Source organism: Gekko japonicus, unplaced genomic scaffold (genome assembly GCF_001447785.1).
Source record: "Gekko japonicus isolate JY-2015 unplaced genomic scaffold, Gekko_japonicus_V1.1 scaffold2277, whole genome shotgun sequence".
Classification (NCBI taxonomy): Eukaryota; Metazoa; Chordata; class Lepidosauria; order Squamata; family Gekkonidae; genus Gekko; species Gekko japonicus.
In genome coordinates this window covers 145556-159139 of record NW_015165312.1, presented here as the reverse complement: position 1 = coordinate 159139, position 13584 = coordinate 145556, and the positions used below count along the sequence as shown (strand labels likewise).

The 13584-nt window shown below is 50.1% G+C and overlaps 1 protein-coding gene across 1 annotated transcript in view; it reads left to right on the top strand.

Annotated features, from left to right (window-relative positions):
- ANKS6 (ankyrin repeat and sterile alpha motif domain containing 6) overlaps positions 1-9682 on the top strand; it is a 34975-nt gene extending 25293 nt beyond the window's left edge. The window contains 5 exon segments of the mRNA XM_015410474.1: positions 842-1060; positions 4679-4746; positions 7543-7659; positions 8157-8250; positions 9025-9682. Of these exon segments, the coding sequence (XP_015265960.1) occupies positions 842-1060; positions 4679-4746; positions 7543-7659; positions 8157-8250; positions 9025-9074 (548 nt within the window). The 3' untranslated portion in view covers positions 9075-9682.
- The last annotated feature ends 3902 nt before the right edge of the window (positions 9683-13584 follow it).

Genomic DNA, 13584 nt, shown 5'->3' with positions numbered 1-13584 from the left:
ATTGCTGTCGCTGCTGCCACCGGCGGGGGAGAAAGGAGAAAGTTTGGCGGGCCGACAAGGCCTCACCACTGGGGGAATGGAGGGAGGGAAGGAGAAATTTCGGCGGGCCGGGAGGGGGGAAAGCTTGGTGAGCCAGCAAAACCTCACTGACATCGCTGGGGGTAAGAGAAAGTTTACCTGGCTGGCGAGGCCTCGCCGCCGGGGGGGGGGAGGGAGGGAGGGAGAGAAGGAGAAATTTCGGCAGGCCGGCAAGGCCTTGCTGCCACCGCCAAGGGGGGGAAGGGGGAAGCGCTGCTGCTGGGGGAGGGAAGTTTGGCGGGCCAGCGAGGCGCCGCTGCTGCTAGGGGAGGGAGAAGCTTGGTGGGCTGAGGTCAGGCCTCGCCGTGGGTACCGGGGATCGGGGGGACAGGGGAGAAGGCTCACCTGCGGCTGCTTCTCCCGTAGAGCAGCTCCCCCCCCACGAGTATTGCGGGTCCCCCTTCTTGTGTATATTTATATCTATTCATTGATCTTAATTTGGCAGCCTCTTTGTGCTCTTAAAAATAATTTGGTATGTGAAATTCTGGTATTGGTCCACAAAGAGGGTGTAGGTTCTAGTTGGGAAAAGGGGTCTGATCCCCTTCCACCTGCAAGCAACAGCAGTGCTGCTCTGTAGCCCACACAACTTCTCTTTTTAACTGTGGTAAGTCTTCATATTCATCAGCGTGAAAATTAATTACCGTAGAGCCTAGTTAGGAGATCAAAATATCCAAGAACATAACGTGCTCATGTTCTCTGTTTCATGCAGGCCTTTGTTTTCTTAAAAGTAATTAACAATCCTGTGGTAAGCTTGAATAACGAGCGTATTTCTCTCTGTGATTAACAAAACAGAAATTAGACGTGAACAAGAGTCCTCCACCGGAGAGTTCCTCTACCTCCAAAAGCACCTCTCCGACTCTCACGCCCTCGCAGTCCCCGTCGCCACCCCCCAAGGCTCACCGGGCTGATTCCTCCCTGTCCTCCTCTCACAGGCCAGGGAAGAGCAGCGGCGGCTCCAGCAGCGGGACTCTGACGGATGAAGGTCAGTGCTGTGCGCCACATGGCCACGGTTTGGTGACTCGTCTCTTGACCAGCACTAAGTGCTTGAATGCTCCCTTGTTCTGGAAACTCATCACAGAGCTGGGTGACAGAGAGAAAACGAGGCCAGAACCCTCCTCCCAGACATGCTGTTTGTTTATAGACCGGGACATTATTGCATTGGGGCACGTTCAAGGGTCTGTTCTGGTCAGTTGTGCCCTGGTCACTTGATAGATGCTTTTGCTGAAGATATCTCTTACCTCTTGGTTACTTTAACACACACTGGAAATCTTCAAGGAACGCAGTTCATGATAAGATGGCTTCCCCCCCAAAATAAGCAAGTGCCTCTGTCTTTATGGATAAGAGCTCATCGGATCCAAGAATTGTGCTCCCGCCCACAGAAGCTTAAGTTGTAATATAAATGTGGTAGCCTTTAAGGAGCCACAAGGTTTCTGTTTTTATTTTATTGTCAGCCAAAGGCATAATTAGAGGTCAGTCTCTGTATTCGGAAGGGCAAATGACAGGCGATCCTGAACCAGCCAGGTAGGCCTTTCCCACCTAGCGGAGGGAAGACCATCATGCACCGACTGCGGTCTGATTGACCCATCCCATCCTTGCCTCTCAGAAATGGCGCTGTAATGGCTGTGCTACCCTCCGGGGCCTTCTGGAGGCGGTGTTGAGCTGGTCCTTAGAGTTTCCCAGGCTTTCGGTTCCGGGGGGCTTTAGTGTCTGTGCAGATGGCGCCTCCTCCTCCTCACAGGCCACGGACCTGGTGTCTTCCATGGCAGCACTGGGACTCTCTCCATTTGTATCGGCTCCCAAGCGTCAAGCAGGTCACATGCTGGACCTGATGTTGGGGATGGGGATAAACGTGGCTATGGATGCCACTGAGACAGTGCCCTGGTCAGTCCACTTTGCCTTGAAGGCTCGGCCAGGTATCCCAGCTCCCCCTTGCTTGGGTGGTGAGTGGACGTATGCTCACCCGTGGAAACTGATGCATCCAGCTGGCTTCCAGAAGGCTCTGCAGGATCCGATACCCCCGGTGATTCACTGGATGAGCTGGTAGAGGATTGGCAGTGCTGACTCTCTGAAGCCATCCATGAAATCGTTCCCCAGTGCCCTCCTCACCCCCACTCCCTTGGTACACCACAGAGCTAAGGAGGATGAAGCGGGAGCTAAGATGGCCAGAGCGAGAGTGCAGCGATGGAGCTGCAAGAGCACCTTATAGGGCATTTAGGAGAGCCTATGAGGTGGCAGTGAAAGCCACTAAGAATGAATTCTCTGCATCTTCCCTTGCGTCTGCAAGCTCACTTGTTTAGAATAATTAGATCTCTAACCTTCCTCTCACAGGGAAACCAAAAAGATAGTAAATTGGCTGTTAGCTGTGAGGCCTTTGCAAGCTATTTTGTGGATAATCTTGTTGCTCCGCCAGGTCTGGCCGGCCACAGTTGATACAGTATGTGAACTGGAGGCCCCTTGGCTATCTTCGGGTCCTATTTTGGACCACTTCAGTCAGCTCCACCGGGATGAGGCTGACAGGATCCTGGGTGCCGTGAAGCCCACCCCTTGCCCTCTTGACCTACGTCCGTCATGGCTGGTGGAGACCAGCGGTGATGGCATACGGGTCCCCCTGGGGGATATAATCAACTTGTCTCTGCGTTCAGGGACTTTCCTAGGGGCTTTAAAGAGGCAGTGGTGAGACCACTCTTGAGAAAGCCATCCTTAGATCCTTTGGATCTGGCCAGCTACCACCCATTTCTGGGTAATGTGGTTGAGAGAGTGGTAGCGGAACAGCTCCAGGTCTTCCTGGGTGACTCCTCTGTCTTGGACCTATTCCAGTCCGCCCTGGGTATGGGATGGAGACACAGCTCTGGTCCCCCTCACAGATGACCTCTGGAGGCATCTGGGCCAAGGTGGGTCAGCACTGTTGATGTTACTCGACCTAACAATGGCGTTTGACACAGTCAACGATGACGAGGTGGGGATATGAGGGTCTTACTTTGTGGTGGCTCATTTTGTTTCTCCACAGTCGGGGCAGAGGGTGGCAATTGGGGAGAGGGTCTCATCCCACAGAGGGCGATCCTCTCCCCTAGGTTATTTAGCATCTATGTGCGTGTTGTCCCCTCGGTCAGTTGTTCTGGAGGTTTGGGCTGGGTGCTGATGACACCCGGCTGTATCTGCTGATGAACAGCCAACCGGACACTGGCTGGGGCATGAGAGGCCACGGCTGGTTAGTTGCAGCGGAGCCATCTGATATTAAATCCATCAAAGACGGATGTCCTGTGTTTGAGTCACGGACGGGTGGAGCCAGGGATCCAGCCCCCAGCCCTTGGTGTGTTGCTGTTGACACCATCGCCAACAGTGGGGGGCTTGGATGCTTCATTTTCCGTGGAGGCCCACGTCATGGCCGTTGTCAGAACAGCCTTTCACCCTCTTCAGCCAGTCAGGCAGCTGCTTCCTTGTCTCTCTCCTCGTGACTTAGCCACAGCAATCTGTGCAATAGTCACCTCCTGACTGGGTTACTGTAACTCGCTCTACACAGAGTGCCCTTGAGGTTGGCTCGGAAACTCCAGCTGGCTCCAAATGCAGCGGGGCGGGTCCTTACCAGGACACCTCTCAGAACACATAAGCGACCAGTGCTCCGCCAGCTACTTCCAGTGGAGTAGCGAGTCAAGTTCAAGGTTGCGGTGTTAACCTTTAAAGCCCGGTGTGTTCTGGGACCAACATATCTGCAGGACCGCCTCTCCCAATAGGTCCCTTGACTCATCAGATTGACATCTACTGGTGGTCCCCTTTCCAAAGGACATCCTCTGAGCCTTGACCAGCGCCAGGGCTTTCTTGGGTCTGGCTCCGGCCTGGTGGGACACTGTCCTAAGTGAGTTCAGGGCCCTGTGGGATTGTCTTCAGTTCTGCAGGGCCTGTAAAATGGAGATGCTCCACCAAGCCTTTAACTGAGGCGACGGGTGTCCCGTTATATTGGCCTCCCCTCCTTCGCCCTGCTCTGGTCTGGCATGGTATCTGATCAGAGACCACGGGTGGTGGTTGGCCACTGTCCAGCTGGTTGATTGTGTGCACACCGTTGTATACATTTTATTGGAGCACTATATGCACGGATGCCTACTTGCCACCTTGTATGCTGACTTGTTTGTTGTTATTTGTATAATTTAACCGACTGAGGGTTTTTAACTGCTTTTAATTTGTTTTATTATTTGTTGTGAGCCACCCTGAGCCCTGCGTGCCAGGGAGGGCGGGATAAAGACCTAACAAAATAACCAACCAAACAAGTAAATGGTACACGACTACATGGATGCTCCCCTAAAGCCAATCTGCAGATTCTGCTTTTAATTGGATTAAAACAGCGTTTTTTTAATTCAGTTTAAAGGGAACGCTTAGAGTAAGTACAGTATCCTGTGGACATTCCCCTTTCACGAGGGGGCTTCCTGCTTTCCACAAAGGGGGGAAATACCCATCTGGAAGCAGTTTTAGGGATAGATCATCCATCAGGCTGTTCATTACGGCCCGTGCCCTTTGCAGAAGTAGTTCGACACTTAATGTTGATAAAGAGTCATATTCATAGAAACAAAAAAAAAATTAAATTCTTTTGTTTTTTTTAAACTTAAAGATGAACTCACAGGCATCCTGAAAAAGCTCTCACTTGAGAAGTATCAGCCTATTTTTGAAGAGCAGGAGGTAAGACTTTCCCCTTTTGTGTCCCTTTGCTCTGTGAGTTTGGCTGAAATTGCTTTGCACAGAATGTCGAACCTGCATTTTGCCATTGTCTGAGGGTGGCTCATCCTTACCATCCTTACCACTGGTGGAGTCAACAACAGAGCTTCCCCGGGAAGGGCAGCGTGAGAGGGACGGCCGAGACCAGCCCCGCCACGGGACAACAGAGAGTTGCTAGCAGCAGCAAGCAGCCTCGCGTGGCCTGCTGGCATGTGGGGAAAACAGGGAAGGGGGGGGGAACAGTGTCCAGTGGCTTATTGGGAGGAGGGAGGAGGCCCAGGAAGGAGGCTGTCGTTAGCATGTAGCATGAGATGGAGGCTGGAAGGAAGAGGCGGAATAGTGGGGCTGGCTCCCTGCGGGAGGGAGAATGTGTTAGTAAGGCAGAACCCAGCCCCCAGGAAGGGAGGGCGAGTGAGTCCTGGGGGGCCTCCCCAAGAGAAACTTTACATAGGGATGCCGAGGCAGGCCAAGGAGGAAGAGCGCGAACAAGGAGCAAGGGTGACCGGAGGCGTCTTGAAGCTCACAGAGGGGGGGGGGTTGTCTTCCCCTCGTTCCACCCGAGGCCTGCCATAAGGAAAAAGGGGAACCCCGGGCGGGCCCCCAGAGACCCCACACCCTGACAGCTGTATTTCAGAAACACTGTTTTAGAATATCAACGGAGTATTCTCAGCATGCCACACGAGGGAAGAGGGAGAAGTAGGTGCTCTTGGTAAACACCAGTTTGTTCATGATAACTGACTAGAGTTACATTTAAAAAAAAATCCTTTTATTTAAGTTTAAATTAAAATTACAGTACTAAAGGCACAATTAGCAATCTGTTACAGAACAAAAAATCACAATGACCAGCCATCTAAATCGTGTTGCATCGTGGGAATCACATCCTTAACACATGGAAATTCTAAGACTGGTTTCCATATTTTGTCACATTCAAATAAAGGGACTTTCGTGCAAAATTCCCCCCCCCCCCCAAAAAAAAACGGATTATGCATAACCCTGCCCATTAGGAATTTTTCCCATGTGTTCTGGTACCATTTTTTAAGCAAGGATCCCGTGAGGGATTCCCAGTTTCTGGCAATGACCAAGTGAGCAGAAGCAACCAGTGTAGAAACAAGAAATTTGGTATTTTCATTGCTGGGAGGAGGACGGCAGGGGCATTGAGGGAGAGCGAAAGTGGCTTTCCTGAGGTTATAAGAAGACAAGAGTCCGACTGGATCAGACCATCTAGTCCAACAGTGGCCAGCCAGGTATGATGGAGGACAAACAACAGGGCAGAGGGGTTAAGGCCTTTCTTCCTTCCTTTGCTGGTGCCTCCTGGCACTGGTATTCAGATGGTTTCTCTTTCTGAATGTGGAGGTTCCCTTTAGTCGCCACCAATGGATGTGTCCAGTCCCCCTTTGAAGCCATCTGTGCTTGTAGCCGCCGCTGCATCCTCTGGCCGTGAAGTCCACATTTTAATGGCTTGTTTAGTCAAGAAGTACTTCCTTTTTCCATCCTGAATCTACAGGCCATCAACTTCACTGGATGCCTCTGAGCTCTAACATAATAGGGAAGTTCTCTCTGCTCCATGCATAATTTCATAAACCTCTCTCTTGCCCCCCCCCCCGCCTTTATTTTTTGTAAACTGTGAAAAGGTCACTTTGTGATTTCATAGCAGGATTGTTTACAGTTAAGTAAGTCTTCTGAGCGCAATGAGCCATACTCCCTAGTGTGTGCTTTGGATTGCAGTCATGCAGTGCCATCCTAAACAGAATTACACCCATCTAAACCCATGGACTTGGAAGAGTGTAAGTTTGCTTCAGATGGCATGGTAAGCCACGACGTTAGGACTGCATTCAGGCGTCACAGGAGGCTCCAGATACGCCCAGATCCGTCTAGAGGCATGGTTTGTAGCTGGGTTTGCACACCCTCTTCCCCTTCTTCTCCATGTCGTGCAATTAGGTATTCTTGGTCTGAAGCAGGCTCTGGGTTTCCTGTAAGGAGCAAGTGCAGGTGCTTGGGTGGATCATAATTAACACAGTCCAAATGACCCAGGATTCTAAATCCGGATTAAACCATGAGTTACAATCCCAGTTTTGGAAGGAATAAACAAATATTGGTTCACCTGGGTGTCTGCATTCACACATCAAGGGCTAGTGGAGTGTGTTTCAAATCAGGAAACTTGTAAATCATGCTCCATGCAAGAAGGAAGGCACAATCATGGGCAGCAAACTGTGGTTTTCTTTTTCTTCTTTTTTTTTTTGGGGGGGGAGTATTTTTTGTGTGTGTGTGTGTGCCTCTGTGTGTGTGTTTATGTGATGGCATGCCTGGGAGTCATGGCAACTTCTGGTGACCCCCTACTGGGGGCTTGGAAGTTTTCTAGAGAGGTGGCTTGATAGCCGGCCTCTGCCTCCTGAGCCCTGGCCTCCCTCGGAGCCCCCCCCCATCCAGTTCCTCGCCCAGGTCGGCCCTGCTGAGCCTCCAGGATCTGAGGAGATGAGGCCTGACTCCTGGGCTGTCCAGGTCAGGGGCTTGCAGCAATCTGTGCTTTTGTAGAGTCTCAGAATAATTGGAGTTTGCTGTGTTGTCTGGATGAAGCCTGGATCTCTGTTGCTTCAGCCAGTGGAGCAATTGGGAGCAGCAGCAGTTACAGGATTGTGGGGGCATTGGAGACTCATTGAGAATGAATTGGAGGGTAGGGTACGTCTACACCTTTCCTCTTATTCCGCTGGATCTTTTGTAATATAGGAGAGAAACAATATATTATGGATTTCTGTTTCACAGGTGGATATGGAAGCTTTTCTCACCCTTACAGATGGTGATTTGAAGGAACTGGGAATTAAAACAGATGGTTCTAGACAACAGATTCTGGCAGCTATTTCTGAGCTGAATGCAGGAAAGGTACGTCAGAATATCCTATATACGGAATGCTGCTATGCACAGTGTTTTAACTTTTCTGATATCTGATGGGGGACACTTGATCGTATCAGGTTGGCTCAGGGACTGCTGTCTGTTACGAGGCTGAAGAGTTTTGCCTTCTGGGACTGGCTCAGGGATCACTGCGGTCTCTTGTCCTGAAGGGATAATGGGTCAGTTCCAAATTCCAGTGCTCAAGCCAGCTGTTTTGGGGCACTGGCCTGACCTCCCAAAAACCAAGAGCTTGGCACAGAGAAGGTCTTAGGTTCCATCCCCAGCTGAGCAAGTCAGGCAGCAGGTGACGTGAGAGACCCCCTCCTGAGACCCTGGGGAGCGGCTGCCCCTCAGAGTAGACAAGGATTGGGATACTGTCAGCAAGGCCCATTCCCAAAGATGCAGACTTAAACGTATTCCTTAGTCACAGTGTCATACTTAGATTTAAGTGCCTATTTGGTTTTGGTCTAATTATGTTTCTTCATTAGGGACGAGAACGGAAAATTTTACAGGAGACTATACACAATTTCCACTCTTCCTTTGAAAGCAGTGTTAGTAACACCAGCCCTGGAAAACCTCAGTGTAAGTAGGGGATGCTTACTTAGTACTAATGTGGTTCACAGAGAGGCCTTCCTCGTTCTCAGCCTTATCAAAAGAGTTCTTCTTGAAAGGGGGGGGGTGTTCTCAACCTCTCCAACTTACTCTGATATCATAGTCTTCTATACATAATGTTATGTGTCACATATTTCTTTGGGGGGGGGGGGTTGGGTTTTGGGGGGGTGAGAACAGGTGTGGAGGGTCAAGCGACAGATTCGTTCTTGAAATACAATATGTTTTCCTGAACCTGCAAACCAACTTTTATTCCAATGTTTCAGTCTTTAAGGGAGATATCACATTGTGCTGTATTTTATTGGTTCACTTGCAACTGGAGCTACTGCATGAACCCCCCTTACATTTGCACTGAATCAGGAGACAAGACTTGGCATCTCCCCCCCTGTTCCCATCTCCAGCCTTGTTATCCATCCCCTTCCACTACCTGTTGTAGTGAGCAGGAACTCAGGTGTTCCATACGACAGGTTAGGGGAGAGGGAGGACTGCAGGACTGCAGGAGAAAAGGGATTCCTTCTTCTCCTAGCTCATCGTCAAATTTGCAGGTACGGATGCCTCTCTGGTGTCCCCACTTAGGGAGTCTGAAGAGCTACAGAAAACTAGGGGAAGACAACTTGTTGTGTGATTAGATTTATTTGTTACTGGCCTCATTATGAGCCAAACAGAGATTAGTTTTAAATTGCCCTGGCATTCAATGGCTCATGTAAAAAATTAAATAGTGACACTGATGGCCTTTTCTGTTTTCAGCATCGGGATGCTGGGTAAGGGCACCAGAACCTTCTCCCGTGAAGAGGTAGCCCTGGTGCCAAGATGCCCTCTTGTTCTGAAGGCTGGAGCCTAGATGACTGAAGGAAATGCACCCGGGGCACCTCCCTCTCCAGTGACGCCTCCCTGCAGAGCGTGAAGGGAAGAGGCAAACAACATTATGTCCTTCATTCTGCAAAGCTGGCTTGGCAATTAATGGAGCTCCTGACTTTGGGAAGGCTGTGGAAGACAGTGAAGAGGGGACTGTGATCCAAAGAGATGAATGGGTGGTTTTGTAGGAAGGCAGAACTCTCACAGGATATATGTTGCTAACACTAAGAAACAGAGCACTGAGAAAGGAGGCACAACAGGACCTGTGTGCCGTTAATAGGAACTGTTTATTTCCAGATGGGGAGCTGTATTTGTCCGTAGCAGCAAATGAAGCAAGTGCCAGTGGCCCCTTGAAGACTTAATAAAATTTATTCCAGCAAAACTTTCATGAGCTGGTAGTTGCTCCCTCAGATACGTGGTGTACATGTCTTTAGGCACATACATTTATACTAAATGTTGCAAGAAACAGAAAGGTTGCAGGAGGAAGTTTAACTTTACTCTCTGTAGCATCACCCCCTTCTGTTTAGTACAAATGTTGTTACCCGCCCTGAGCCCGCTTGCGGGAGGGGCTGGCTATAAATAGGAATAAATAAATAAATAAATAAATAAATAAATAAATAAAATGCATCTGTCTAATGGATATGCACTTCACACACATGAAGAAATGAGTTCTGACAAATATCTTAAACTGGAATGGATTTTGTTAGTCTTTAAAATGCTGCTGGACAGTGGCTGAGAGAACTCTGACACAAACTGCTCTTTCAGGAAAAGCTGTGCCAGAGCTTGTGACTGACCCAAGGTCACATCAGCAGGTGCAAGTGGAGGAGTGGGGAATCAAACCCGGTTCTCCCAGATTAGAGTCCGCACACTTAACCACGACACCAAACTGGCTCTCTTTATAGATTTAAATAAAATTAAAGTGATTTGGTGAGGAATTGAGTGCACTAAGGTACAGGATGCTACTGAATTGTGCCTAAGGCATGCTGTACATTAAGTAGCAAATGCAATTTATATTGACAAAGACTTTCAAATAAGATATTTCTGATGGATGAAAACTCATAATTTGTATCTGTTTGTGCCTTGAAGGCTAATGTCTGCAGGTTCCTAGTTGGTGTGTGACATTATTCAAAACACAAATACTGAAGGCAGAGTACAGGGAGAGGACTGAGGGTTGCCAACCTCCAGGTGGGTAATACCAAAAATGAGGGTCACCCTGTCAGGAAGATACATGACACTGTGTACAACAGATGTATGCTTAAGGTAGATCTATTTTGTGCTTTTTATTTATTTTTTCCCCCAGTACTACTATATAAATATTGGTGTCAAGTATGATCAAACATAGGTTTCACCAAAACAACACATCAAAGTGCAGGTTTACACTGTGTTCAAACGTTCAAATAGCACCTTGTCAGTTTCACACTCACTAGTCCCACAGGACAGGAAAATACTTCACTGTTGCCTACTTCTTGCAGGCCTGCTATGTCATGGCTTCAGCTCTGGGTGCCGCTGTTTGCCCTCGCAAGAACGTCTTCATTGTGGTGGTTTATCTTCCTAGTTAGAATGTTCCAAGTTGGCAAGGCCTTTCTCCACATACTGCTCCTACCCTGTTAATTAAGGGGAAATCGTTCCCAGGAGGAATTGCTCTTCTAAGTGTCAACGGCACATAACAGTTTTGTCTGTTTATTTGAAACAATTTTGTTGTCACTTTAAAAATTCAGCTGCCAGAATTGCTTAGCAAGGAGAAGACAGTGGAAGGAGAGAGAGGAATCCTAACCTTTTCCAGCCCTCTTGTTTTCCCAGCTGGAAAGTGCCATCCCTGGGCTGGTTTTATTCCCACTGGGGGAAACTTTCACGTACCTGCCTGTTGTCCTCTAGGGTGAGGGTAAACCAGCTGAGAGCAGGTGCCAAGGACACGCAGGCACAGTCTGTCCTGGGCCCACGATGCCATGCAGGGCTGAAAGGGTTATGGGGGTGGGGTGCTCCCTTGGGCCAGGCTCTCCGTACCTCTCAACTGGCCGATACTTCCTGACCATCTCCAGAGGCAGCCCCACGTCAGAGTCTGTGCCAGGAGTCTCACCTGGATGTTCCCCCAAGGCAAGTGGGACTTTGTCCAGGAGTGGCCACAGCTGGCAACCTCTGTCACCACATTGAGGGCCAGTGAGGCACCTGCAGACACACCCAGAGACTGTGAGCTTCGGGGGGGGGGGCGGGAGTACAAACCCTTTCATTGTAGGCTGGATACCTATTCCTAGAAAAGCCGTATCCCCAATCCACAGCCCCTCTGCTCTGTCTGGGTTTAATTTTAGTTTACCCTCCTCCCCTTCCTCATAGCTGCCCCACACTGGGTCCTGATGGGAAGGAGGGCGTGTCATCCACATACGGGTGTAAACTCAATCCAAAGCTATGGATGATCTTTCCTAGCACTGTCATGTAGTAGACATTAAATGGGATGGGAGACGAGGTGGATTCTTGCAGGACCACCAGGCCAGGCAGGTCTTCCAACCCAACTGAAATCTACCCTTGAGAAAGGGTCAAAACCCACCTAATACCGCACCAGTCGGGGGCCTCTCTGCCGGGTGGTTCGGAAGAATAGCATGGCTGAGGGTGCTGAAAAGTGCTGAGAGGTCCAGGACAACCAGCAGGGACGTACATTCCCTCCATGGGTACACTGACACAAGTCATCCATCATCAAGGCAACCAGAGTTGTTTCACTGCCATCTCATAGGCTTCCATAAATGTCCTATAAGGTGTTCTTGCAGCTTCGTCATGACTCCGCCGCCAAGCTTGCTTTAGCCACCTAAGCTCCCGTCTCATCCTCCTTAGCTCCTCGATGTACCAAGGGGCTATTTTGGCATGGGTGCAAAGAGGGTGTCAGGCGGAGATTTCATTGATCGCTTCAGAAAGCCAGCTCTGCCAGTCTTCTACCAGCTCATCTAAGGAACTGCCAGAGGGAATTGGATCCTGCAGAGCATTCTGGAACCCTATTGGGTCCATAAGTCTCTGTGGGTGAGCATGAATCAGCTCATCGCCTGAACAGGGGAGGACTCAGGATACCCACAACTGTCTGGGTTCTTAGGATTGCTTATAATTATGACTGGGTGACGTATGTCTGGAGTGTGAGTTTTGGTTATATGCTGGGCACCTGCTTTTGCTCCCCTGCCCCGACAAAGAGTTCAACCTTGCAGCATCTTAAATCTCTTCAATAAACTCTCGTTAAATGAAAGACTGCGTAGAGAGAACCTTATGCAGTTCCGCAGGGCCTGCAAGATGGAGTTCTTCCACAAAGCCTTCAACTAGGAGCCCCCCCCCCCCCAATCCTTAATTGTGAGCCCTGCCCTTGGGAGTCGTCATCATTAACAGCCTGAGCCGACCACAAAAGAAGAAATAGAACAAGGAGCGGATCGACAGGACAGGACATTAGCTGCTGCCATCGTCGCCAAATATCATTAGCATTACTTTGCCAGACCAATTGGACAAGCACTGTACATCATCTGGATTGTTTTAGAAGGTTTTAGGATTGTTTTAATGGTTATTTGTGTGTTTTAATCCTTGTAAGTCGCCCTGAGCCTCCTCCGGCGGGGAGGGCAGGGTATACATTTGATAGATACATAAATAAATAAATAGCTTGAGGAATTGGGGTCTCCAGGAAGTGATTTTGTAGCCAGAATGGCAGGCCTCAGATATAGCTGGAGGGGGGGGGCTGGTCTCACCCTTGTCCCCCTCCCCAGCTCACACGCTCTAGGGATTCTCTCCAGGCATCCTGCTTCCCCTTTGAGAAAAGAAGAGATTGGATTTATACCCCACCCTTCACTACCCAAGGGAGCCAATTTCCATTTCTTTTATTAGCTTCATTGACTCGAGGTCTTAAGCCAAACATACAAACTACCCAACGGAGTCTCAGAGCGGCTTACAAACTCCCTTCCCTTCCCTTCCCCTCCCCACAACAGACACCCCGTGAGGTAGGTGGGGCTGAGAGAGCTCTTGACCGAAACTGCTCTTTTTCAAGGACAGCTTGCCCAAGGTCATCCAGCAGGTGCAAGTGGAGGAGTGGGGAATCAAACCCGGTCCTCCCAGGCTAGAGCCCGCACACTCAACCACTACACCAAACTGACACGTGCTCTCCCCCCCCCTCACCTGCCCAAGTCGCCTGGCTTAAATCAGCCTCCCAATCTGCCCCCTTCCCCTCTCCCACCAATCCCCCTCTTCCTTCAGAGGAGCAGGTGAGAGGGTTGACAGCCGTGCCCCTTGAGCGTGGCTCCCACTGGACCACCCTCTGCTCCCTTCTCTCAACCCTGGGTGGAGCAGCCACGTAGCCCATCCCCGCCTCCTCTGTGGGCCTGGCTCCAGCCTAGTCCCTGGCCAGGTCTTGGTGCTGGCTCTCTGGGGTGCCCCCCCCCCGGCAGCTCCAGCTGGGGCAGGGCCCGCCTCTTTCTCTTGGGCCTGCTGGGTCCT